Source organism: Mugil cephalus, chromosome 3 (assembly GCF_022458985.1).
Source record: "Mugil cephalus isolate CIBA_MC_2020 chromosome 3, CIBA_Mcephalus_1.1, whole genome shotgun sequence".
Taxonomy (NCBI): Eukaryota; Metazoa; Chordata; class Actinopteri; order Mugiliformes; family Mugilidae; genus Mugil; species Mugil cephalus.
Genome location: NC_061772.1, coordinates 30,760,811 through 30,787,255, shown reverse-complemented (window position 1 = coordinate 30,787,255; position 26,445 = coordinate 30,760,811). Strand labels below are relative to the sequence as shown.

The 26,445-nt window shown below is 45.5% G+C and overlaps 3 protein-coding genes across 9 annotated transcripts; 1 reads left to right on the top strand and 2 right to left on the bottom strand.

The window, feature by feature from the left end:
• The first annotated feature begins 300 nt into the window (after positions 1–300).
• dis3l (DIS3 like exosome 3'-5' exoribonuclease) lies at positions 301–12,584 on the top strand. 3 transcript variants are annotated; one of them, XM_047580396.1, is made up of 18 exons: positions 301–517; positions 809–959; positions 3,174–3,302; positions 3,808–3,943; positions 4,280–4,453; positions 4,663–4,759; positions 6,325–6,501; positions 6,707–6,876; positions 7,080–7,241; positions 7,958–8,208; positions 8,725–8,817; positions 9,109–9,397; positions 9,497–9,732; positions 9,827–9,981; positions 10,192–10,370; positions 10,449–10,594; positions 11,552–11,723; positions 12,191–12,584. In XM_047580396.1, the coding sequence occupies exons 1-18, from the start codon at positions 388–390 to the stop codon at positions 12,485–12,487; spliced, it is 3,144 nt and encodes a 1,047-aa protein (XP_047436352.1). In that variant the 5' UTR covers positions 301–387; the 3' UTR covers positions 12,488–12,584. The 3 variants fall into 3 exon arrangements, with proteins under 3 accessions (XP_047436352.1, XP_047436351.1, XP_047436353.1); XM_047580395.1 differs by having other exon boundaries at positions 4,663–4,768; positions 6,328–6,501; XM_047580397.1 differs by lacking the exon at positions 12,191–12,584 and adding an exon at positions 11,801–12,184 and having other exon boundaries at positions 4,663–4,768; positions 6,328–6,501.
• A 408-nt stretch (positions 12,585–12,992) lies between these two features.
• tipin (timeless interacting protein) lies at positions 12,993–17,062 on the bottom strand. 2 transcript variants are annotated; one of them, XM_047580424.1, is made up of 8 exons: positions 16,965–17,062; positions 15,787–15,898; positions 15,608–15,698; positions 15,095–15,170; positions 14,887–15,009; positions 14,001–14,064; positions 13,718–13,933; positions 12,993–13,581 (listed from the first exon to the last, which is right to left on the bottom strand). In XM_047580424.1, the coding sequence occupies exons 2-8, from the start codon at positions 15,887–15,889 to the stop codon at positions 13,103–13,105; spliced, it is 1,152 nt and encodes a 383-aa protein (XP_047436380.1). In that variant the 5' UTR covers positions 15,890–15,898; positions 16,965–17,062; the 3' UTR covers positions 12,993–13,102. The 2 variants fall into 2 exon arrangements, with proteins under 2 accessions (XP_047436380.1, XP_047436381.1); XM_047580425.1 differs by lacking the exon at positions 16,965–17,062 and adding an exon at positions 16,738–16,958.
• A 308-nt stretch (positions 17,063–17,370) lies between these two features.
• On the bottom strand, positions 17,371–26,030 carry lctla (lactase-like a). Of its 4 annotated transcripts, XM_047580408.1 has the most exons (15): positions 25,867–26,030; positions 25,309–25,466; positions 24,288–24,448; positions 23,233–23,320; positions 22,659–22,768; positions 22,447–22,575; positions 22,269–22,364; positions 21,842–21,896; positions 21,608–21,769; positions 21,223–21,497; positions 20,429–20,555; positions 19,825–20,024; positions 19,098–19,161; positions 18,486–18,547; positions 17,573–17,711 (listed from the first exon to the last, which is right to left on the bottom strand). In XM_047580408.1, the coding sequence occupies exons 2-14, from the start codon at positions 25,439–25,441 to the stop codon at positions 18,486–18,488; spliced, it is 1,662 nt and encodes a 553-aa protein (XP_047436364.1). In that variant the 5' UTR covers positions 25,442–25,466; positions 25,867–26,030; the 3' UTR covers positions 17,573–17,711. The 4 variants fall into 4 exon arrangements, with proteins under 4 accessions (XP_047436361.1, XP_047436363.1, XP_047436362.1 ...); XM_047580405.1 differs by lacking the exon at positions 18,486–18,547 and having other exon boundaries at positions 17,371–17,711; XM_047580407.1 differs by lacking the exons at positions 18,486–18,547; positions 25,867–26,030 and adding an exon at positions 25,543–25,830 and having other exon boundaries at positions 17,371–17,711.
• Positions 26,031–26,445: the final 415 nt, after the last annotated feature.

Genomic DNA, 26,445 nt, shown 5'->3' with positions numbered 1-26,445 from the left:
CTGGTTTCATTGATAAAAGTCATTCTAGGATCAGCTGAACCCAACAACCTGTTATTTTTTAACTGTGTCCCATCAGAACTAAACCACTTAGAGAGATTCTAGAAACCTCGGAGTCTTGTCTTTAAAAAGAAAAGAGAACAAGACCATGACTGAGTCTCCAACATGTTCATCGACATCATTCAGTCACTTTGTCTGCGTCTAAACAGGCTGGAAAGATGTTAATGAATAAAAAATGCAAGAGGGGAAAAAAAGACGCATTTAAACGTCATGACGTCATGACGCTCTACGTAGATCCCGGAACTTAATCTGCTGTGTTTACAAGCAACAAGTGCCAGTTCCCGCTTTCCAGTAGCTACAAGCCAGAAGGATTATGTTCGAATCCCGAACATGATTAAGACGGAGCGGATCCTGCGCCTGAGGAGCAGCCGGGGCCGGAGGGTCCGGGTGGTCCGGGAACATTACGTCCGGGACCGGGTCCCGTGTTACAGCTCTCTGTGTCAGGCGGACTGTGACAACGGTAACACACACAGACACACACCTGTTTACTGTGTGTGCAGCTGGCCCGTGTTTACAGCAGCAGCATGAACCCAGCTGTGTTTAGATATGAATGGCTGCACTGCTGTACCTAATAAACTGGCCAAGCTGGAACACACTCATACACATGCTTTACTGGTAGATCTGCAAAAATATGAGGAACACGTGTCAGTTTTTAGAAGCATGACATAAAGCTGTACCTTCATGAAGGTTTTCAGTCTGACACTTTTTAAACTAGTGCACCGTGTAACTGACCGGTTGAGTTTCTGGACAGGTGCTAAGGTTCTGCCCGGAGACCTGACGCACTACGTGGTGCCGGATGCTGGGGTGGTGGTCGACTACCATGAGATCCTGGAGTTCAGAGAGCTGCACGGCATCGTGTTCACCCAGACCGCCTGCCAGGCTTTAAAGAGCAAGGGACGCAGGTACGACAACAGGCTCAACAACAGGCTCCACATCCTCACAACATGTTCATTAATGTAGATGTTTTACAGTCAATTAAACAAATGAGTGACTGAGTCAAGGTCCAATCAGAGTCCAGACGTGTGTCCATCAATGATGAGACTCAGGTCCTGGTTCAGTTTCTATAAATCAGGGATTTGTCTCATGTTTGTGTTGAAGTGTGTGATGACAACAGATGAAAGGAGCTTTGTGAGGAGCTCAGAAAAAGAGTTGTTGTTGCTCATCAGGCTGGAAAAGGTTCCACAACCATCTGTAAAGAGTCTGGAAGCCACAAATAATCCACAGAGAGTCAGACAGATTGAAGACGACTGTTCCCCTCCACAGGAGTGGTCCACCAACAAACATCACTCCATCATAGTGGGAGAGGAACCAGAGGAACCCAGGGGAACTTCTAAGCAGCTAAAGGCCTCTCTCACATTGGCTGATGTTCATGTTGATGAATCCACTCAACAACCAAAGACACTGCTCTCTGTCCACAAAGAACATGTGGGACAATGTTTAGTGGACAGATGAGACCAGAGTAGAATAGTTTGGTTTAAATGTTTGGAGATGAACCAACACTGCATTCCAGCATCAGAACCTCATCCCTCCATGACACATGGGGCGCTAATGTCCTGGTTTGGGCCTGTTCTGCTGCATCTGCTCATCATTGATGGACCAATGAACTGTGAATTCTACCAGTGAACTCTGAAAGAAAATGTCAGGACATGAGTCCATGAGCTGAATGTGAAGAGAAACTGGGTCATGGAGGAAGACAAGGAGCCCAAGAACACCAGTGGTTCTCCAGAAGAACCAGATGAATCTTTAGGAACAAGTCAAAGTCCTGACCTTCATCCAGTAGAAATGTTGGAGCATCAGCTGATGAGAGGAAACCACCAACATCTCACAACTCAGCTGGTTCTGATCTGAATGAGATCAAACTCCTCAAACTGGTCAGACAACAAACATTTAGTTACAAGGAGCTCACACACTGGACACAAAACAAATTTGATTGGGTTCTTTGTCTACTTTAAATACTTTTGTGAAACTCTGTTGATGTTTTGAATCATTTTTATTCAGAAATGTAGAAAACTCTGAAGGACACGAGAACTCTAGAGCAGCACTGTGTCAACACTGTTTATTCATTCATTCATTTTTCTCTTCACTGACAATATTTAGAAAAAGATCACGCTCAGAGTGTTTCCCTCCCGTCCTTTAGTTACAACCTTCAGTTATACAACAGAAACTCCTGAAGGCAGCTCTGCAGATCCTGCAGTTCAGACCTTTTTATTCCTACCTGCCACATGGTGGCAGGGGTCAGGCTCATTATATCAAAGCTGTGCTGACGAAGCTAAACGAGACCACACCACCACGCTGAGTTCTTCTGAAGAACCCGGTGAACCTTGTAAATAAGGAGTCCCACATGACCCCTGGTTTAAGTCCAGTCTGTTTCTGATTTCTGCCCACGCAGACGTTTTAAAATGTTGCATCATTAATGTGATGAGGCTTCACTTTTTATAATGTCGGGTACACGTGGCCGGTGGAGCTGCTGATGCCACACTGAGTCAGTAATTACTGTTTCCGTTCACCTCAACACACCGAGGGACGCGAGGACACAACAGGTGTGTCGTGACCTGTGAGGCTTTTTTTCTGTCAACGCAGACTTTCATACATAACCATGACTTTAAAGAATTTATCACATCAAGGATCAGACGAGAGGGTCGGTGCCGCTCTCAGGTATTTATAGTAAAAGAGAAACCAGCAGCTACTGTCGTTAGCTTAGCACAAAGACAGGTCAGCTAGAGACAATCCACCATCAAAGACGTGGTCGTACTTAGGATGTCCTGATCAGAGTCGGAAAGGAAACGGGTTTCAGCAAAACACAACCTTTTATTTGGTCTAATTCAGAGAAAAAGAAGAAGAAGAATAGGATGGAAATGAAAGATGGAAGATGGAGGACGAAGATGGAGGAAGAAGATGGAGGACGGCCTCTTCACTCTACATGAACTTTGCCATAAAGATTCATCAGACTGAATCCAGTTGACTGAAGGAGAAGACAAGGACAGACTTTAGACCGTGGACAGACTGTAGGACATTTAACATCAGACCCAGAATCCTCCACCTACTGATAACTAGCATAGCTTCATATTTACTCTCCCCCTGAATTTACCTCTGATGATGATTACTTCTGTGTGCAGGTTCTACAACCGTATACGAGAGCTGGTCAAAGACCCTCGTCACAGCTGTGTGCTGTTTGCCAATGAATTTCAAGAATATTCCTACTGTCCTCGAGAGAAAGGCGAGAGTCAGGAGAAGTGGCAGACCAGGTCAGAGCTGGACAAGTAACTGTTTAGTCCTGAATTTCCTTCTCTTTGTGAGTAGTTGTAGTGAATGAGTAACATCCCTTTATAATGTTAGAAACATTAAAACTTTCCTTCATGAAAAGAAATGTGTCAGACATCACGTAAATATCAAGTTAAATCCTATAAAACCTTTTCCTTTGGCTCATCACAGACTAATCTGACATCATGAGACACGACAGGTCCAGGTTAATTAGTTAGTTGCAGCTTTCGTCCTATTAGTGATGCTGTGATAACTGCTGCTCTACATGTAGACGTATGAACCCGTGGATCATAGAAAATGTGTTAGTTGCTCTGAGAACCAGTGGTGTTTTCAAAGGTAAACTATCATGAAATAACATCTAATCCAGAGTTTACATGAATATGAATGAATAACGAGTCAGATATGAAGTGAAACCCAGAACTGGATGATGAACATCGTTGTTTTTGTGTCAAAGTGGTTGATGTTGTGTGTGTGTGGATGTGTGTTCAGGTGTGTGTACTCTGCAGCAGTGTGGTACTACAACCACCTGGCAGGTATGATGAACATAGTGATGATCACAGAGGACCAGGAAGCCGTGGCCGAGTACAGCAGCCTCCACTCTGGAGTCTACGTCATCTCCGTCCAGGTACGAGCCAGGATGTCAAAGATAAAAATAAAAAGCGTTGATCTGGGTCTGTTCCATGTGAAGGAGGAGGAACCAGTGGAACATGTGGAGCCTCCTTCTCTTTGTTAAAACCCCTTCAGAGGGCAGGTCAGTCTAGTCCTGGTCCCAGTACTAGTCCCGGTACTAGTCCTGGTCCTAGTACTAGTCCTGGTCCCAGTACCAGGAGTCCAGGGTCCAGGAGGTGAATTCAGATGTTCAGAGTTTATCTGTGAACCAGACGTGCGATGCTTCATCAGATAACCTGGTTCTCCTGGATCCTGTATTTTTAGTTTTATTTTGTATGTTTTTCTTCCTCAGGATTATCTGAAGAACTTCTGGCCGGAGGTGGAGGAGGTTCATGAGCTGTACGCCTCCATCTCCCGGTCGCTGCGAGAGAAGGAGGGCGAGGGCTCGAAGAAGAAGAAGGAGTTCTCTGAACATCTGCCCACTGAGATCCTGGAGGCTGGGATCAAGTCTGGACGATACCTTCAGGTTCACTGCTGCTCCAGCCGCTCTGTGGCTTTTATTCTGCTCTCAACTTATAATGTGATATATAACATGAAATACATGAATAGAAGAGAGATAGAAGAAAGGAAAGAAAAGGGAGGCAAGAAGGATGAAAAGGGGAAAGGGATGAAGTGAATGAAGGGATGAAGGGATGAAGGGAATGAGTAGGTTACAGTGTGGTTCTTGTGTATCAGGGGACTCTGAAAGTCAACAAGCACCGACCCCAGAAGGAAGCGTTCGTCACGTCTGAAGGTTCCAACAACATCAACAACAACATCAACAACAACAACAACAACACAGGTAGAAAAACAGAAACAAAAAAAACATGGCCTCTGGCCCACCTGCATCCTCTCATCCCCTCATCCTCTCATCCTCTGATCATCTCATCCTCTCATCATCTCATCCTCTCATCCCCTCATCCTCTCACCATCTCATCCTCTCACCATCTCATCCCCTTCATCCTCTCATCCTCTCACCATCTCATCCTCTCACCATCTCATCCTCTCACCATCTCATCCTCTCATCCTCTCATCATCTCATCCCCTCATCCTCTCACCATCTCATCCTCTCACCATCTCATCCTCTCATCATCTCATCCTCTCATCCCCTCATCCTCTCACCATCTCATCCTCTCACCATCTCATCCCCTTCATCCTCTCATCCTCTCACCATCTCATCCTCTCACCATCTCATCCTCTCACCATCTCATCCTCTCATCCTCTCATCATCTCATCCCCTCATCCTCTCACCATCTCATCCCCTCACCATCTCATCCCCTTCATCCTCTCACCTCTCATCATCTCATCCCCTCATCCTCTCACCATCTCATCCTCTCATCATCTCATCCCCTCATCCTCTCACCATCTCATCCTCTCATCATCTCATCCTCTCATCATCTCATCCCCTCATCCTCTCATCATCTCATCCCCTCATCCTCTCATCATCTCATCCCCTCATCCTCTCACCATCTCATCCCCTCACCATCTCATCCCCTTCATCCTCTCACCTCTCATCATCTCATCCCCTCATCCTCTCACCATCTCATCCTCTCATCATCTCATCCCCTCATCCTCTCACCATCTCATCCTCTCATCATCTCATCCTCTCATCATCTCATCCCCTCATCCTCTCATCATCTCATCCCCTCATCCTCTCACCATCTCATCCCCTCACCATCTCATCCCCTTCATCCTCTCACCTCTCATCATCTCATCCCCTCATCCTCTCACCATCTCATCCTCTCATCATCTCATCCCCTCATCCTCTCATCATCTCATCCTCTCATCATCTCATCCTCTCATCATCTCATCCCCTCATCCTCTCATCATCTCATCCCCTCATCCTCTCACCATCTCATCCCCTTCATCCTCTCACCTCTCATCATCTCATCCCCTCATCCTCTCACCATCTCATCCTCTCATCATCTCATCCCCTCATCATCTCATCCTCTCATCATCTCATCCTCTCATCATCTCATCCTCTGATCATCTCATCCTCTCATCCCCACATCCTCTCATCCTCTCACCATCTCACCATCTCATCCCCTCATCCTCTCATCATCTCATCCCCTCATCCTCTCACCATCTCATCCTCTCATCATCTCATCCCCTTCATCATCTCATCCCCTCATCCTCTCACCATCTCATCCTCTCATCATCTCATCCCCTCATCCTCTCACCATCTCATCCCCTCACCATCTCATCCCCTTCATCATCTCATCCCCTCATCCTCTCACCATCTCATCATCTCATCCCCTCATCCTCTCACCATCTCATCCTCTCATCATCTCATCCCCTCATCCTCTCACCATCTCATCCTCTCATCATCTCATCCTCTCATCCCCTCATCCTCTCATCCAGACCTGGGTCGAGTGCTGATCAGAGATAAGAACCGTAACCGTGCGATCCATGGAGACGTGGTGGTGGTGGAGCTGTTACCAAAGAGTGAGTGGAGAGGGAAGGGGACGTCTCTGACGGAGGGACACGGGGACGAGAAGGAGGGACAGGACGGACACAGTAAACCGATGCCCACAGGTGAGACGCTCCACTCTGGACAAACACACAGGGAGTCTCCTTCATTTAGTCCGGGAAACACACTCAGTGGCCAAATCATTAGGTACACGAGTGCAGTCATTCTAATGTAAATCCAGCCCAGATATTAGGAACATGTGCTGGTTGCATCATGGTGTCTGATGTGATCTCCCTTCCTCCCCCCTTCCTCCCCCCTTCCTCCCCCCAGGTCGTGTTGTGGGGATCATGCAGAAGAACTGGAGGGACTACGTGGTAACTTTCCCCATCAGAGACGGGACCCAGAGCCAGACCAGGAACTCTCAGAGGATCCTGGTTGTTCCCTGGGACCGTCGCATCCCCAAAATACGCATCAGCACTCAGCAGGCCGACGCTCTGCAGGTTCACCCTCCACCTCTATCACATCACACCTGCAAAACGCTGCAGCTGGTACTGGGTTGGGTTCAGGGAGGAAGGAAGGAAGACTTTGTGTCACACTTTCAAAATAAAAGCATGCGTGTAAAGCTGGAGATGTCTGTGTTTGTTGTTGTTTTTCTTCTTTAATCCTTAACGAGGTGACTTCTCGTCTCCATTTCCTGTCCCAGGAACACAGGGTGGTGGTGCGCATCGATTCGTGGGAGACCACGTCGCTCTACCCCAACGGCCACAGCGTTCGGGTTCTGGGCCGAGCCGGAGAGCTGGAGACGGAGGTCCAGACCCTCCTCATCGAGAACTGCATCCACGTTCCTCCCTTCTCTGAGGCTCAGGTCAGAGAAAGAAACTACTCACAGCTTCATGTCTCCCAGGAAACATCAGAAAAAACCCAAAGTAGATCAGGGAGATACCCTGGTCTCTGTGGACCCTGGTCTCTATGATGGACCCTGGTCTCTATGATGGACCCTGGTCTCTGTGGACCCTGGTCTCTATGATGGACCCTGGTCTCTATGATGGACCCTGGTCTCTGTGGACCCTGGTCTATATGGACCCTGGTCTCTGTGGACCCTGGTCTCCGTGGACCCTGGTCTATATGGACCCTGGTCTGTGGGTAGTTCAGACTTCAGTGTAACATTGCATCTGCCAAAGCATGCTACATATCAATGCTAAGCTAACTTTTGCTACAAGGTGATATACACGATCGACCACCAGAGGGAGGCAGAAGAACACGTCGATAAAAACAGTAACAATTAAATCTGTTGTTTTCAGGATGAATTATTGAGACAGAAGAATAAATCTGTTAGCTGTTAGCTGTTAGCCGTTAGCTGAGGCTAGCGGGTTAGCTCCTGATATGTGATGCTGGGTGTCAACAGAAAGAGCAGCTTCTCTAGTTTCTAATGACCCCCAGCATTGCAGAGTGGAGCAGAGAGGATTGTGGGTACTGTAGTTGTTTCATTTATAAGTTCTATAAGTTTAAATCCTCACCTTTTATAATCGGATTAATTAATTATCTTATTAACTACGATCTGTTGTGTCCGTGCGCCTCCAGCTCAGAGAGATGCCGGTGAGTTCCCCCGACAAACCGTGGAGGGTGGATCCGTCTGAGGTGGCGAAGAGGCGGGACCTCCGCGGGACTCACCTGGTGTTCAGCATCGACCCTAAGGGCTGCGAGGACGTGGACGACACGATGTCGGTACGAAGCCTGGACGGAGGGAAGGTGCTGGAGCTCGGAGTCCACATCGCAGACGTCACTCACTTCGTTAAGGAGGGTTCACTCACAGACCTGGAGGCTCGATCCAGGTCAGTCCAGCCTGGAAAGCATGAATATCTATGGACCCTGGTCTCTGTGGACCCTGGTCTCTGTGGACCCTGGTCTCTATGGACCCTGGTTTCTATGGGCCCTGGTCTCTGTGGGCCCTGGTCTCTGTGGACCCTGGTCTCTGTGGACCCTGGTCTCTATGGACCCTGGTTTCTATGGACCCTGGTCTCTATGGGCCCTGGTTTCTATGGACCCTGGTCTCCATGGACCCTGGTTTCTATGGGCCCTGGTCTCTGTGGACCCTGGTTTCCGTGGACCCTGGTTTCCGTGGACCCTGGTCTCTGTGGACCCTGGTCTATATGGACCCTGGTCTCTATGGGCCCTGGTTTCTATGGACCCTGGTCTCCATGGACTCTGGACTGTATGGACCCTGGTCTGTATGGACCCTGGTCTCTGTGGACCCTGGTCTCCGTGGACCCTGGTCTCCATGGACTCTGGACTCTATGGACCCTGGTTTCTGTGGACCCTGGTCTCTAATCATAGGTGTCTTCCTTCAGGGCCACCACCTACTACCTGACGGACCGGAGGTACGACATGTTGCCCCCCGTCCTCAGCGCAGACGTCTGCTCTCTGCTGCAAGGAGTCGACAGGTGAGTGGGCAAAATAAGAACTGAAATCTAGATTAAATGTCTTAAATCATCATGATTGTTAAATCAGTGTCAGAGCCTCCATCAGGACAAAATGAGAGCGCGTCGATTTTTTCCTCAACATTTTGACTTTTTTTTCTCGAAATTACGACTTTTTCTCCACATTGTATTCTACGTTGTTCTCAAGATATTTTCTTATATTTCATTTTATATATTTTATACTGTATTCTCAGCTTTTTCATTGTATTTTGACTTTTTTCTCGGCGTTTCGTGTCGTGTGTTGTTCTCTGGCAGGTATGCGATGAGCGTCCTGTGGAAGCTGGATGCTGAAACCTTGGACGTGAAAGACGTCTGGTACGGACGGACCGTCATCAAATCCTCCTACCAGCTCCATTACGAACTGGCCCAGCAACTCCTCAACGGGGAGGAGGCCGACGTCCCGGAGCTGAAGGAGCTGGGCGCCCAGGAGAAGGAGGCGAAGCTGAAGGAGCTCCGCCAGGCTCTGAAGACGTTGACACATGTGGCCAGACACCTGCGAGCTAAGAGGGGCCGAGGAGGAGCGCTGGAGCTGGAGGGAGTGGAGGTAGGATTGATTAACTGGACTAATGGAGGAGGTGTGGAGGGGGTCACCTCTTCTCCTCCTCTTCCTCCTCGCCTTCCTTCATGTCTTTCTCCTCCTCAGGTTCGGGCTCAGCTGGACGAGACGAGGAACATCGCGGCCCTGGTTCCTAGCCAGCCTCTGGAGGTCCACGAGACCGTGGCTGAGTGCATGATCTTCGCCAACCAACAGGTGGCGGTAAAGATCCAGGAGAGCTTCCCCCACCAGGCCCTGCTGAGACGCCACACCGCCCCACGGCGGGACCTCTTCTTTGACCTGGTGGTTAGCGCCACCTCCAGGGGCTTCAGCATCAGCACCAGGTAACCCACGGCAACACTGTACAGCCTCCTTCCATGCCTCCTTCCTTCCTTCTGTTGTTTGATGTGGGGTGACGTCTAAACTCTGTTCCTCCAGGTCCAATAAGGACTTGGCGGAGTCTCTGGACCGAGCCGTGGACCCTGAGGACCCCCTTGTGAACAGGATCCTGAGGATAATGGCGACCCACACCATGTCCCAGGCCCTGTACTTCTCCACGGGCTCTCAGCCTCTGGACCAGTTCTACCATTACGGTAAATAACCATCAGGACCAACACAAGCATTTATGTCTAATATTTCTAAGTGTCCTTCCTTCCTTCCTTCCTTCCTTCCTTCCTTCCCTAATCTCTAATCTCATCGTAAACTTTTTTAAAGATGAGCAGAAACCAGGGAGTCTTTATGCCCGTGATTTGATGAATGAATGAATGAATGAATGAATGTGCTGTGCTGGTCTGGCCTAACAGGTCTGGCTCTGGATCGCTACACACACTTCACCTCACCCATCCGTCGCTACGCCGACATCGTGGTCCACCGCCTCCTCATGGCGGCCATCAGCATGGACGGCGGCGTGGCTCCTCTCAGGCCGCCGGCCACCAACAAAGACGTCCAGGAACTGGCTCAGCACATCAACGGCAGGAACCTGGTCAGAGCCGCGTTCATGTCTGACTAATTATTAAGAGACAAATTACAGACATAAACTCACTCTTGTTTTTGCTTCCAGGCCGCTAAAGTGGTCCAGCGTCAGTCCACGAATCTGTTCCAGTGTCTCTACTTCAGGGACAGAGACCCTGAGACGGACCCACGCTGTGTGACCGAAGCTGTCATCTACTCCATCCGAGACAACGGCGTCCTGGTCTTTGTCCCAGAGTAAGAAACCTTTTGAAAAAACAAACAGAGAAAAACAAAACCTGGACTTGTTGCGGTTCATGGTTCCTTCCTAAGTGAAGGTTCAAATAATAAATGAATAAATGAGTCGAAACTTCAGCAGATTCCTGAGAGTAGACAAAGAAAAACTAGCATTAAAAGAGGAATATTACACATAAACACTTAAATAGCTTAATCAAACTAATGTTAGCTGCTACATTAGCATAAACAAGATAATGTTCGCGTCTTAATTAAGCTAAATATCACAATGTTATCATCAACAAGATAATCTTAGCTACTTCATTATCTTAAACAAGCTCGTGTTAGCTTGCTAGCTGCTATGTTAGCACAAAAAACAATATAAGCAACTATGCTGTCCAAAATATGATAATGTTAGCTGCTGTTAGAAGCATAAACAAGATAATGTTGGCTACTTAATTAGCCCAAAAGCTAATGTTAGCTGCTATATTCGCATAATCAAAATCAGGTTACTGATTTAATCAACCTAAACAAGCTAATGTTGGATGCTATATTAGCTTAAACAAGAGAGTGTTAGCTATTTAATTAGCCTAAACATATTGCTAGTTGCTATGTTAGCACAAACAAGAAAATTTTAGCCACTTAATTAGTTTAGACAAGCTAATGTTAGCTACTTTAATAGCCCAAACAAACTGATGTCAGTTATTATGTTAGCATAAACAAGATAAAGTTAGCCGTTATGCTAGCATCAACAAGATAATATTTGATTACCCCGAAAAAATCTCATCTTAGCATCTATATTAGCATACACAAGTTAATGTTAGCGTCTTAATTAGTCTAAATATCATAATGTGTTAGCTACGTGTTAGCTACTTAATCAGTTTAAATAAGCTATTGTTAGCTGCTATGTTAGCATACACAAGATAATGTGACTAAATTAGCCTAGACGTCATGTTAGCATGAGTATGCTATGTGTTGCAGGTACGGCATGAAGGAGCCGGTCTTCCTGGCGCACAGGGACGGTCGGGTGGTGGCGGTGGGAGCCGACGGACGCTGTCATTGGCTGAAGGGCTCAGTGAGGCACCACCTAGACCACATCACCACCACCTCCAGCTCCGGCACCTCCTGCTTCAGGATTTTCGACCACATCACGGTGAGTGGAGGATCTCCTCCTGATCTAATGCGACAGGAAGTGGCCTCGGATTCATTATTTAATCACCTCCTCCTCAGAGGTTTAACATCAATATTTACATGGAGGTCAGCGGGCGTTACCGTGGAGACGGATCACATGACGTCATCGGATACAACATCGGTCACATCCACTGGAACTAGAGGAGGAGGAGGAGAAGAGAGGGAGGGAGGGAGAGGAGGTGGAGGAGAATGAGGAGAAGAAAGGGTCATGAAGAGGAGAAAAGGGAGGCAGAGATGATGGAGAAGGAACAGAAGGAGGAGGATGGAGGGGGAGGTAGAAAGTTGAAGAAAGGGAGGTGATGAGGGAGGATGGAGGAGCTGAGCACCTCCTCAAAGTCTCTGTATTTATTAGATATCATTACTGAAGGTTAACTCCTCCTCCTCCTCCTCCTTCTGACCTGATTAATTAATAATCTTTTCTCTCTCCAGGTCCGTATCTCCTTCTCCTCCTCCACCTCCTCCTGCCACGCCGACTACCTAAAGCTGGAGGTGATCAGTAACCGGCCTCCCCACAGCTCCGGCCCCCGGCCTCCTCCCTCCCGGCTCCGCAGCCAGCTGGTCAAGGAGGTGCAGCAGGCTGAGGAGGCGCAGGCCCAGGAGAAGGAGGAGGCGTCTCGCCTCCCAGAACTCTCCAAGGAGGAGAGGGAGTTCCGCCAGAGTAAGATGCCCAACCTGTACTCGCTGCTGGAGGAGGTGAAGGAGCTGGCTCTGAAGGAGGCGCCTTAAAAACCCAACGTTCAGTTTTTACTTTGACTCAGTTTTGATTAAAAATGTTTTTAACGTTTTAAAATGAGAAAAGTTTTAATTAAAGGAAACAAAACAACAGATGTTTTTTTTTTTAAAAGATGAAAAGAATTAAACACAATTAGGACTCTGATGAAGAGGAGCAACAAACTAGTGGAGATAGAAGAGGAGGAAGAAGAGGAGTAAAGAAACAGGAAAGGAGTAAAGAGGAAGAAGGGATGGAAAAGAAAAGGGCATAAAGAGGAAGGTAGGGAGGAAAATACACGAGGAAGAGAAAACAAGGGGAGAAGACAAAGGTTTAATAGACGAAAAGAATAGGAGGAGGTGGAGATGGAAGCATAAAAAAATAAACAGAGGAGGAAACGAGGAAAAGTTAGAAAGGAGACGATTAAAGAGAAGTAAAGAAGGGGAGAAGAATAAGTGAAAAACTGGTAAAAAAGAATAACGAGAAGGAACTGGGGACAGAAAACAAAACAGGGAGGAGGAATATTTTTTTCAACACATTGAATTAAACATTTATTGATGAATTACATTTACATTTATGAAAGAAAACAAACAAACAGCAGCAGGAACTAAACAAATATTCAAGTGAAGTGTTTAGTCTCCGTCCTCAATGATGGTCTGAGCGTGCTCAGTGGGCTCCAAGTCGGTCTGAGCGTGCTCAGTGGGCTCCAAGTCGGTCTGAGCGTGCTCAGTGGGCTCTGAGTTGTGCACATTCTGAATGTCCTCTGTAGGCTTGGAGGCGGTCTGAGCGCGCTCAGTGGGCTCTGAGTCAGAGGCGGTCTGAGCGCGCTCAGTGGGCTCTGGGTCAGAGGCGGTCTGAGCGCGCTCAGTGGGCTCTGGGTCAGACGCGGTCTGATCGCGCTCGGTGGGCTCTGGGTCAGAGGCGGTCTGAGCGCGCTCAGTGGGCTCTGATAGAGGCTCAGGGTCTGTGGGAGGACGTTGGCTGAGCGGCTGAGTGCAGCTGCTGCCACCGTTTGTCTCCACCGTCCCTTCCTGGTCTCCGGAGACGTTGAGGACGTCCGTAGAGGAACTGGATTCGTTCTGTATCGAGGACGTGAGGACGGTCTGAGAGTCTGAAGGACAGAGACGAGGAACAGTTTAATTTCTCATCAGTTTAAAGCAGAAACAAACGATTCTTCTTACAGTTAATTCATCTCGTTAAAGATGACGTCAAACATTATGACTCATGGCTCCATCTCGTGGTCTCACCCGTCTCCTGCCTCTGGCGTGCGAGCCTCCTCTCCAGAGCTCGCTGCCGGTTCAGCTCCATGCGAAGACGTTGCTCCTCGGTCAGAGAGGGAGCAGCCGGGGAGTGATGAGGAGGAGCAGGAGGAGCAGGAGGAGCTGGGGTGGAGTGGACGGGTCCCTGTAGGTCACCGAATGGATCAGGTTCTCTGAAGGCCTCTGGCTCCGCCTCCTCGTCACCTACAGCAGAATAACCGTGAACACCTACTGCACATGCTCAGAGCCTGTCTGACCTTTGACCTCTCACCTTCTGTAACCATGAAGTCGTCATGCGTCAGCGGCATGTCCAGACGGATGCGTTTCAGACAAGTCTGAAGACAACAAGACAAAACCCAGAGAGCTCTTCAGAAACGCCCTAAAAATACCACACCTTCATATTTATTTCACCTTTTTAACATGAATCTTTTAATCCACTTCAGTCCTAATCAGAAATACTAACTTTGATTCATTTTATAATTTTAACCCTTAACATGTCAGTGTTGTGATGAAACACTTACACTTACTACAAAAAGTGAAATATTTTCAATAATCTAAATGTAGAGTGGATTTTTCTTGGGATTATTAAAGCCTTGAACATGTCAATGATTAGTAGCAACACTGATTTTGATGGATTTAATTAATTAATTTATTTTGTAGACACAAAAGTGCCTTAAAAACAGCACAATTAGAAAAAAAAAACTTTTAATCCACTTCAGTCCTAATCAGAAATACTAAAAGTTTGTTTCATCTCATAATTTTAACCCTTTATTTGCCATTTATATATATATATATATATATATATATATATATATATATATATATATATATATATATAGTCTGTACCATTAAGGCATGAAAACGCACACAAAAATGTAAATATTTTAATATTTTTTCTACTTTGTTTTACATAAATCTTCTAATACGCTTCAGTATTAATCATAAAACTTTTTTTTATATAATTTTCAATAATCTCAATCCAGAGCGGACTTTTGTTTTGGTAGCGTCACATCTTCAAACATAGTTGGTGAATGTTGGTACCGTGAAGGGACAAAAGTTTTCCTCCCTAAAAATGGAATAAGTTAATATTGACGGTAAAAAGTCTGTTATAAGCCCTGGAAAGCTCAGGTGTGATGGTTAAAGGACCCTCGTCTCACCTGTACGTCCTTTTTGCCGCCCAGTTTCTCCACTTTACTGATGAAGTCTTCAAACTGGAGTTTCGGGTAAAGCCTGTGGGCCCAGTTCTCCATCTTCTGCATCAGCAGCTGCAGATCTTCAGCCTGAAGGCAGCGACACGTTCGTCACCGCTGCAGTTATTCAGGATTAAAGGTGAAGATGAGACCGGACGCTCAGGTCAGAACTCACCTCGTGGCCTTTTCCTTTAAAACGGACGTTTTCAAACAGGGTTCGAAGAGCAGGAAGTCCTCGTTCTGACGTCAGCCTGAGAGAAACTCGATTAGAGGACGGAAGCTTCCACAGACTGGACAGATCCACATTTCCTTCATTGCATCCTTCCTTCCGTTCTACATTCCTTAGTTTATTTCTTTCTCCCTTCACTTCCCCTCCCTTCCTTACTTCTTTCTTTTTTCCCTCTTTCCTTTCCTTCTTCCTTCCTTCCTTCTCCCTTGGAAGGAAGAAAGGAATCCTACCATCTTGTTCCTAAATCTGGATCATGTCTCCAAGTCAACAACCAGCTGGTCACGATAATACAAATTAAAGTCACAGTATAAAACTCTAGCTACTGAAACACACTTTGTAAACTCTGTATTTCCTTTGTAACTGATTTTAAAAGCTCAGATTCTCATCATGACAAGGAACAAATACCATGTTTAACGTGTGAATCTACATTTTAACCGTGAAGTAAAGTGACGGAGGAACCTCTGAGAGTCCAGTTTGGGCTGTGGTCTCTTCACTCCTCTCCTTTTGGCTGCAGGGACGTCGGCCAGTTTGGAAACTTCTCCCTCGTCCCCTTCATCAAACACAAAAAACAACCGTCACTTTGTTGACAGACGAAACAACAGAAAGACAAAGCGAGCGCCTCCTTCGCTGCTCCTCACCGTCCGTGAACAGGTTCCCATGGTCCTGTCCTCCCTGTCCCGGAGACAGAGGAGGAGGCAGAGGAGGGAAGTCTTCATCCTCCATCTGACTGTTGTTCATCATGTTTCACTCCTGCAGGAAGCAAAAACAAATAAATAAATAACAATGGTTCTCCTCCATATATGTGAATGTAGACATAAATAATAATGTGTACAGGGAAAAAGATCATTCAAATACAGAAAACCTCATTTAAGACACAGATGAGCAGCGTGACAGACCAGTACAAGACACTTTTATTTCTGCTTATAGTTATATTTAACAAAGAACTGCATGGAACTAACTGTAAACCACCAACACATTGAACTAAAGCAAATGACGAGGTAATAAATGGACGTAAGGATTTAAGACCTAAATGCAAAATATGCTCATATGTAAGACTTTTTAAGGCTCTGCAGAAACCCTGTGTATTTGTAGTGAACCTAATTTTTGATTTGAACATATATTATTTGCCTTCACTGACTGAAAAGAAACAATTCTATATCATTAATCTTATTACACATTTAGCCAAATGCTTTACCCGCAAATAATCCACTAATCAAACACCACTCCTCTATAATATCTGAAAATTAGGTCAAGCAACATATTAACCACGAAGACTTTGGATTTAAGTACTTTTTTTCATTGTGTTTGTGTAATAAAACATTCTGAAATATTGTGTCTGGTTGTTTTTAGCCCCCTGGTGGTTGTCATTGCATTGGACTGTATTTGTTAATAAAGTTTTTTTTTTTAAAGGCGCTAAACTCAACTGCGATGGAGCCAGAATCACAACAATCACCTCAACGTTTAGTCCGATTATTTGACCCACACACACACACACACACACACACACACACACACACACACACACACACACACACACACACACACACACACACACACACACACACACACAGAGAGTTTCATGTCTTTACCTGAACGAAAAAACTGACTTTAACTCTGAGAAAGTTCAACTCCCGGAGAAAACACTGCAAAGAAAAGTACGAGTAGCTACTTCTAGAAAGTTAGCGAACGTGTACGTAAGCTGCGTCAATTAATTTATGTTTAAAAGCAATAAACAAACCTAAATGACCAACGTCAAACAATACGACAGCTTGTAAATGCACCACAATACAGATAAAATGTCTCGTAAGCGTCCTACCGGTTGACGAGCTGCGCGGTAAACCAATAGATCCCGGAAGTTAACCGGATGTTAGGTGCATGGACTTCCGCTTCTTAACTACGCGATTGTTTCAAAATAAAATCCCACGGAAACGTTTTTAATTCACAAAAGTTAAAAGTGTTTATATATATATTTATTTAACATTTCATCTACATTATGTTTGACTTGTGAGATTTTTAACACCAAAGTATGAAAGTTTGATTCATAGAGAAACACATTTCTAAAACTCTAAATTAATAGTGATTATTACGACATTAAATTTACTGTTAATTAAATTAAATGCTGGCTTTATTATGAACACTTGTGCAGTTTAATCTAAGACATAATTCCTACTGCAAGAATGTTTAACTGTTTTCAGCAAATAACTTGACATTTAACTCTTGTGTATTGTGTTTAATAGAAGTTTAATGATCCACAGAGTGTACAACACTTTATCTCAAACTTGTTGACAGTCAAACCAGCTCCTCTCTGCAGTCAGCTGGAGGAAAAGAAATAAAATGAAAATAATAGAAAGCATCAAGCTTGAGTTCCTGCAGAGCGGCGGGACAGTTAAATCTCGACAGGATTCTTGTTTTTTGTTTTTTCTCCAGGGCCCCTGAGGTCCGACGTTTCAGATCCGTCCTCTCAGCAGGAACATGAGGAAGACGGCGCTGAGGAGGATGCACAGCGTGCAGACGGTGGGAACCACGATCTCCGACACCATCTCCATGTGACCGATGAGCGGATCTGTAACGGAGGAGCAGTTCGTCAGCAGGAGACGAAGGCCTGGGGCCCCTGAGAGCTAAAATACAGCAGGAGGCCTCTCTAAGGGCCCCACCCGACAGGACAACCTTTAAATTACAGTACTGGCAAAGTTTTAATGACAGTATTCCCCCACCTCTTTAAACTAAGGCAATGGCAATGGGTTTAGCTTTAATGACAGTGAGGGGCCACTCTAAGGGCCCCACCTCTTTAAACTACAGCATTAGCAATGGTCTAAGTTTCTAAGATGACAGTAGTGCCCCCACCTCTTTAAACTACAGCATTAGCAATGGTCTAAGTTTCTAAGATGACAGTAGTGCCCCCACCTCTTTAAACTACAGCAGTTGTTTGTGCTAAGTCTTTAATGACAGTAGGAGCCCCCACCTGACAAGACAACCTTTAAACTACAGCAGTGATGTGCGAAGTGTTTTAATAACAGTAGGAGACTGACAAGCATGTCTTGCACATTAATTCAAAGGTCATGTTAGCACTATTAGCCTTAGCCTAGCTACAGTAGCCATTCTGAGAAATTGAACAAACTTGAACTGTTGATCCGGCCTCCAGGTTAGTACATGAGTTAATTCTTGATTATTGAATGTGACATTTTAGTATTTCACATTTATAAACCTTTATCGTTCTCTGTTAGCCAGGCTTGCTAATATGGCTAAGCTAACAACAGCCATCCATGCACCTCACAGCACAGAGGTTGGATAAATATTCTTTACTGAGAGAATCATTTTACAGTTTTAATGCGTGTACCTAAACTTCATCATGCATTGGCCAAGCCCTTTGCTGCTGACTTCCCTTCGACTCTCTTCTAGCTGGAGGGGCAAAACAAAGAAAAACCCTGTTAGAACGTATCCAAAAAGCTTCTGGCTTTGTCCGAATTTACACAATTATTGGAGCTCGATTTTTTTTATACACGCTACCAGAAGTTTTCAAGATGGTGGTTCAGCCAGATCCCATGATAGCCGTCTTTGGCGTAGTGGGAGGGAACAATTAAATATTTCTGGGACCAACTTAGATTCAGTGGCTGAGGGAAAATATTCAGCTCCTCAAACTTTGTTTGAGGAGGTTGACATTGATAATACGTGGCTCCTCAGAAAACGGTGGAAGATTTTCATGGGGTATATTAGAACTAGGCTTTAATTCCCTCCTTTTCTTACCTCTTACCTTTCTCACCCCAGATGAAATGGACCCCTATAACTTTGCAAACTGTATCCGTTTGCTTCATAGTGCAACAAACCCCTAGGTATGTTCTTGTAGTTGGGGGCGCTGTTTGTCCCTGTCCTCTGTCCCTATTTGTCCCTATTTGTCCCTATTTCAAGCCTCAGAGGTCTTCAGTCTGCTGCACAGCTCTACGTCACTAACCTGCAGCCAGGAGCTGGTTACTGGAGGAACAGGTCTCCACAGCTTTCCTCTTCCAGCTCTCCACCTGTAAACGCCAGAAACGCTCTCGGTTAAAACGTTACATTCTCTTCTGGTAGCATGGAGCGTGGTGTTAGCTGGTGTTTGGTGGTGTTAGCTGGTGTTTGGTGGAGTTAGCTGGTGTTTGTTGGTGTTAGCTGGTGGTTGGTGGTGTTAGGTGGTGGTTGTTGGTGTTTGTTGGTGTTTAGCTGGTGTTGTGGTGTATGGTGTTTGTGGTGTTTGGTGGTGTTAGCTGGTGGTTGTTGGTGTTAGCTGGTGGTTGGTGTTAGCTGGTGTTAGCTGGTGGTTGTTGGTGGTTATTGGTGTTAGCTGGTGTTTGGTGTTAGCTGGTGTTAGCTGGTGGTTGTTGGTGTTAGCTGGTGGTTGTTGATGGTTGTTGGTGTTAGCTGGTGGTTGTTGGTGTTTGGTGGTGTTAGCTGGTGGTTGTTGGTGTTTGGTGGTGTTAGCTGGTGGTTGTTGGTGTTTGGTGGTGTTTGGTGGTGGTTGGTGATGTTAGCTGGTGGTTGTTGGTGTTAGCTGGTGTTTGGTGGTGTTAGCTGGTGGTTGTTGGTGTTAGCTGGTGATAGCTGGTGTTTGTTGGTGTTAGCTGGTGTTTGGTGGTGTTTGGTCGTGATAGCTGGTGGTTGGTGGTGTTAGCTGGTGGTTGTTGGTGTTAGCTGGTGGTGTTTACCTCTCTCAGGTTGGGGAAGCCATTGGAGCTGATGATGCGTTTATAGAACTGAACGGAGGCCTTTGGGTACCGCGGTTTGTTTTTGTTCCTGAAGTCCACGTAGTAGAGTCCGAACCTCTCAGTGTATCCTTCATCCCACTCGAAGTTGTCAAGCAGAGACCAGGCTGTGTAGCCCTTCACGTTCACGCCATCTTTAATCGCTGAACCAGGGACACGAAGGTTTAATTATGTTACACACTCATAGAAACTATCTCCTGGATAAGTGACAACTGTTCATTAGGAATGAGACTTTTAAAAGAGTCTGAAACTAAACCAGTTCCTTCCTTATTTTTTCCCTTTCCTCTTCCTTCCTTCCTTCCTTCCTTCCTTCCTTCCTTCCTTCCTTCCTTCCTTCCTTCCTTCCTTTCCATCTTGTTCTAAATCTGGATCATGTCTCCAAGTCTCCATCCATGTGGTCCTGGTTCTGGTCCAGTGGTAGGTAGAGATCCATCAGAGACAGCAGCTGATACATTATTCTACTGACCACATGGTGGCGCTGCTGCTGATTTACACAGACTGAGACCAGATCTCCAGTTCTGTCTGAAGACACATTTTAATGAATCACCTTTCAGCATTTCGTTGATGTAGTCTCTGAAGTACTGCACCCTCCAGTCGTCGCAGAGGTCGGTGCAGAGCATCTTCTCTGAAACTCCGTTCTCCGTCACGTAGATCATCGGGTTCCCATACTGACTCTGCTCATACAAAATATTTCGCATTAAAAATACAGATTTTCTGTTTATATTAAACTCATTCAGTAGGTTTAAAAAAGCAATAACAAGACAGTATCAAATAAAAGGATCAATTTAATCAGTCTGCACATTTAATAAGAGTTTGAAGAAAAACCTGATGTCACAGAACAGCCCTGAATCTGAATAACTTCTGATCACATGATCATCAATGAGAAATGGGTTTGGAAACGTTTTAGTTGGTTCATCACTATTCACTGTGACCTCTGAGCTTTACAGACTATTTTTAGGTATGTGGTAAATACCTTTTGTTACTGGTAGTTTAAATGTTTCTTTTAATTCTTTTAATACGGTTATTTTATTATCATTATTACAATGTTTTGCATATTTTATTGTGTTTTGTTTGTTCTTTGTCTTGGTGACGTAACGTTGACTTGTGTGGATCCAGGAAGAGTAGTTGTTACCTGTGGATCCAACTAAATAAATGAATAAACATCGACATTATCAGACACATGTGACGTGTTCCCCGGAGAGACTCCAGATCAGGATCGGTTCCAGGTTAAAGTTAGCCAATAAATAGACGCCATCAAGTGGTCACCGATGGTATTACTGCTGTCAGCTAGCCGTTAGCCGTCATCCCTCCCTGAGAGATCTGACACAGGTTTCATGTTACCTTCACGAAGTTCAACAAACGTCGAAAGCCCCAAGGAACCGAGTAGAGCCATTCGGAGCCGGGGTCGGGCCACCGCGGGTCCACCAACTCGGCGAGGTCACGGTCCACGAAGTAGCTGTCTCCGAGGCCCGACGGGTAATTCTTCTGGGTGATGTAGCGCGTCGTGAAATGTCCGAGGCCCAGGAAGTCGCAGGAGCCCTTGATGTAACTCTTCTCCTGAGGAGAGAACACCGGCAGCCGAGAGGCTCCCAGGCCCTGCTGGCCACTCTTCCTGCCTGGAGGAGCGCGATTAAATCGCTGGTTAGTGCAACTACATGAAGATAAATCTGTCACAAGTCCACGTTAAACGACTAAAGGCGGGACAGTCTTTAGGACGCCGACGTACCGACGTAATCTTTCATGACCTGGGGGTAGTCTCCGTTGAAGATGGGTGTAGCAAACCAGCCCATGTAGAACTGAATATATCGCTCTGCGGCTTCGATGTCCCTCTGGTTGGAGACGTCCACCGGTTCCCCCCAGTCGGCGGTGAGAGAGATCCCGACCAGACCTGGGAGACGCATGGAGGAAAGTTAGAGGAAAGTTATCTTTGATTTTTAAACATAAAAAAATAAAACCTCACCTTTCTGTTTGCTTCTCCACTGGATGTCGTACGTGTGCCAGACTTTAGCGTGAGCCTTTTCAAAAGACAGAAACAAAGAGTCACATCAATCTACGACAACTGCCACTGAGTCCATTTACAGAATAATTACATATGAAACCAAATAACTCACGAGTCACTACCTAGAACCAGCTCAGCTTAATCACAGGCATTTGTTTTTAAGTTTATTGGCCACATTTGGTGAATTAGCTCATAATGTAGGAGGATAAACAGGATCATAGATTAGAATGATTATAACACACAGAGGAGATACATATACAGTATGTCTGTGTCCAAACCTAAAAACGTTTCTTGATTCTAAGCAGATGTAATCGTCTTTATTGTCCCTGACCTCACAGACGTGGTTTAAGGAGCTTGGTTATGAGGTGACCTGGTGGTTCAGTCGTACCTTGATGATGTGGTGAGCAGCTTTATAGGCTCCTGTTCCCCTCAGCTTGAGTCCAGGCGCATGCTCCCCGGTTTCATATCCCTCCACAGCGATGGACTAGAAACAACAAGACACCGACACTCACGACTGTGACACATGAGTCAGGAATCACACCCGGCTCCTCCTCAACCCGACATACCCACGGGTTGTTGAACGTGATCCAGAACTTGACTCTGTTCCCGAACCTTTCGAAGCACAGGTTGGCGAAGTCGTTGAAGTAGTCGACCATGGTGGCGTTCTGCCAGCCGCCGTATTTCTCCTGCAGCACCTGAGGAGTCGGAAAGAAGAGGAACGACTGTGACACTGCTGCATCAACGCTGCAGCGTCCGGTCCACACAGAGACATTTAAACCTGTGGTAAGTCCCAGTGGTACAGAGTCACTATGGGCGTGATCTGGTTGTCCAGGAGCATGTTGATCAGGTCGTCGTAGTATTTGATTCCTTTCTCGTTGATGTGTTCACCTGCAGTCGAAGCCATTAGAATAAGAATAGAACATGAATATTCTGTTCTATATTTCTACAGAATTCACAACATTTCTTCATAAAAATGATTCAAAACATCAACAGAACACAATCAGACTCATGCAACGGAAATATTCCGTGTCAGAGAGGTGCACGTCTACGATTACAACTTAATTTACACTTCACGTCAGATTCCATGTGTTTCTTCCATCACTGGGATGAAACTCAGATGTTGTTCAGTTAAGTTTAAGTAAATCAGGGATTTGGGTTGAAATGTGCAAATAATTTCAAAAAGGACTTAATTTAAATTGATACAAATCAAAGGAAAGCAGCAAATATTCCCATTTAACTGCAGCAGAATCACCTCCCAACAGATTTCTGCACCGATGGTTTGGTTTCCAGGGTAACCAGATCACTACGTAGTATTTATAATAATAATTTATAACGTTCAGATATCTTCTTACCTTTCAGTCCGCCGGGTAAAATCCTTGGCCAGGAGATGGAGAAACGATAATGGTTCAGTTTCATGTCCTTCATCAGGTTAATGTCGTCCTTAAAGAAAACAACAAAAACTAATCAGACTCTGTCATATTTCAGAACAACTAGCTCTGTGCCGAACACAGACTGTATATAAATATGGAACAGCTCCTCCAAATTAAAACCAAAACAAGTAGAGTGCCACCTGGTGGCTGGAGGCTGCGGTATAGATAATAAGCTCCACCACTTGTTAAGGTTTATGGTTTCTGTCATTTTAGGTAGTTAATGTAATGTTGATGAATGTTCATGTGCCAACTTTTTTGGATAAGTTTCATTTCAGTTTGTTAGTTGACGCTTTATGACAACTACTTTGTAAAGTCGTCCTCTGTAAAGTCGTCCTCTGGGACAGTGAGAATTGTTAAACCTATAAAAGAAACTTATACAATAATAAACAATATACGGTCTATGGAGGAGACGTGTTTAGTCCATATTTATATACAGTCTATGGAGGAGACGTGTTTAGTCCATATTTATATACGGTCTATGGAGGAGACGTGTTTAGTCCATATTTATATACGTCTATGGAGGAGACGTGTTTAGTCCATATTTATATACGGTCTATGGAGGAGACGTGTTTAGTCCATATTTATATACAGTCTATGGAGGAGACGTGTTTAGTCCATATTTATATACGGTCTATGGAGGAGACGTGTTTAGTCCATATTTATATACAGTCAATGGAGACAACAAACCTACAGATATTTTGGGAAATATATTAACTGTCCTTCTTCTAATGACCTAAAGAAGAGACTGATAATATTCTGTGTGCTGAAGGCAGGAGGTTATTAGCTTAGCTTAGCTTATCTTAGCTTATCTTAGCTTAGCTTAGTTCAGTGCAAAACTACCAAACAGGTGCTCTGTATATGTTTTGTTTATCTAGCTGTTTTCTAAACTAAACTAGTTAAAATACTGAATTTTCTTTGTAATAAAGTGGAAGAGCGTGTTTCCTGAAGTAGTGTTGACAGGATGGACTCTGGGTCACCTTGAACTTGTGGTAGCCGTCACATGATGAATCTCCCGTGTCGTTGGAGAGGATCTTTCCCTTCTTGTGGGTGAACGCGTCCCAGATGCTCATTCCCTTCCCATCGATGTTCCAGGCGCCTTCGGTTTGATACGCGGAGCTTCCAGCCCCCCAGGAAAAACCTGCACAGCAGCTCAGAGTCTCAGCGGCTTCACTTCCAGAACAAACTCTTTATAAACTCCAAACTCTTTACAGCTCATGTTTTTAACCACTTCATCGTTTCAACAACTGTTTGCAGTTAAATTCCAGTAGGATCAGTTTCAATGAAACATCCGTCACTGGAGCTGTGAAATAAAGAACTTTAAACATTCTTCTTTCGTTCATTTGTTTGTTCCCTCCTTCCTTCCTTCCTTCCTTCCTTCCTTCCTTCCTTCCTTCCTTTCATCCTTTTCATTTATCTTCCTTCCTTCCTTCCCTTTCTTTCTTTCCTTTTCTTCCTTTTCTCACCCCTTCCCCTTTTCCTTCATTCCTGCTTTTCCTCCCCCACATTCATCCTCCTTCTTTGATCTTTTTAATCATCGTCCATTTTTTCCCTTCTTTCTTTTCTCCTTCCTTTCCCCTTTCCTCTTTATTTCCTGCCACCTTCCCTCCTTCCTCCATTCTTTCCTTTCCTTTCCTTTCCTTTCCCTTCCTTTCCTTTCCTTTCCTTTCCTTTCCTTTCCTTTCCTTTCCTTTCCTTTCCTTTCCTTTCTGGTCCAGTGGTAGGTAGAGATCCATCAGAGGCAGCAGCTGATACATTATTCTACTGACCACATGGTGGCGCTGCTGCTGATTCACACACAGACTGAGACCAGATCTCCAGTTCTGTCTGAGGACTCGTTTTAATGAATTAACACCAGGTAGGTACAGGTTTTATCGCGCTGAACCACATGAATATAAACCTGTGACTCAGACAGAAGGTGAATTAAATCTGGAACATCTTCGACGTCCAACAAGGTTTTTGATTTTAACCGTACGGTGAAAAGTGGGTTTGAGCTCCTACCGGGTGGGAAGGTGCCGTAGTGGAAAGACGTCCTGTCGTTCTTGGTCCAGTCGAAGTCGTTGTTGGATGAAACAAACAGAACCAGAGCAAAGACGTGGGACGCTACCAGGACTCGTCTCTGCATCATCATCATCCTCGTGTCTGGTCTTCAGTTAAACCTGAGCGGTGACGCGTCAGACGGTTTCACACACAGACTCAGATGTTTGAAGGTAAAGCAGTAAATCAGAGACTCACTGTCAGGAGGCAGGCGTCCACTGGGCTTCAGTAAAAACATCCCAACTCAACCCAAACCTCAAACCTCAAACCAAACGGCCTCATTTCAACCAGCTGTAGGACACGCTGACACAGAACGCTACCAGAGACAGGAAGTAGGCCAACTTGTCCAACACGGTCAGGATGAGAGACATTTCAAACCGCCCCGTCTTTTCACGTGTGCCAAAGATTACAAAGAAAAGCGGTTAAATGTGTCTCCTGGGCGTCCTCCTGCCTCAGTCAGAGCTGCCTCCCTCCCTCGGCCTCCCCCTCCTCACCCACAACCACATATAGACTCTGTCTGACCTGATGGAACCTGCTCCACAGCTCAGGAAACATCCCCGAGCTTCTCCACCTGGTTAATGCTGCACCGCCACAAAACCCCAGCGGGGTGAAGCGTCCGGGACGTTTTCTGCCATTCATCACGCGCACACACTGGCCTGAATGCCCCGGCCTTTGTGTCGGCCTGAATCTGCTGGGGCAAACAGATCTCTGGCAGAAAGGAGCGATTCTGGCGCCGTAAGCAGAGTGTGTTCACGCCACAGGCCTGATCTCTGATGTTCACTGGGAGCTGCTTCCTGGTCACGTGGACGTTAAATAGTTCAACTATTCCTCAACGTACGCAGACATTTTAATTTGAGCTCAATATTCAGATGCTGCTTTAGAGTTTTAACGTGAGAAAATATACAGCTTATAGAAACAAGACGAGTTAGTGACAGTACGATGAGAGAGGATATGACGGGAGAGGATACGGTACGATGTGGTGTGATGACATGTGGAGTAATTAAACAGCTGCAACATAAAGTAAGAGAAGAACTCTAGAAAAAAAGGAGAAAGAATGAAATTCCTCCAGTGAGTAGTGATGTTCAGTAACACATTATTATG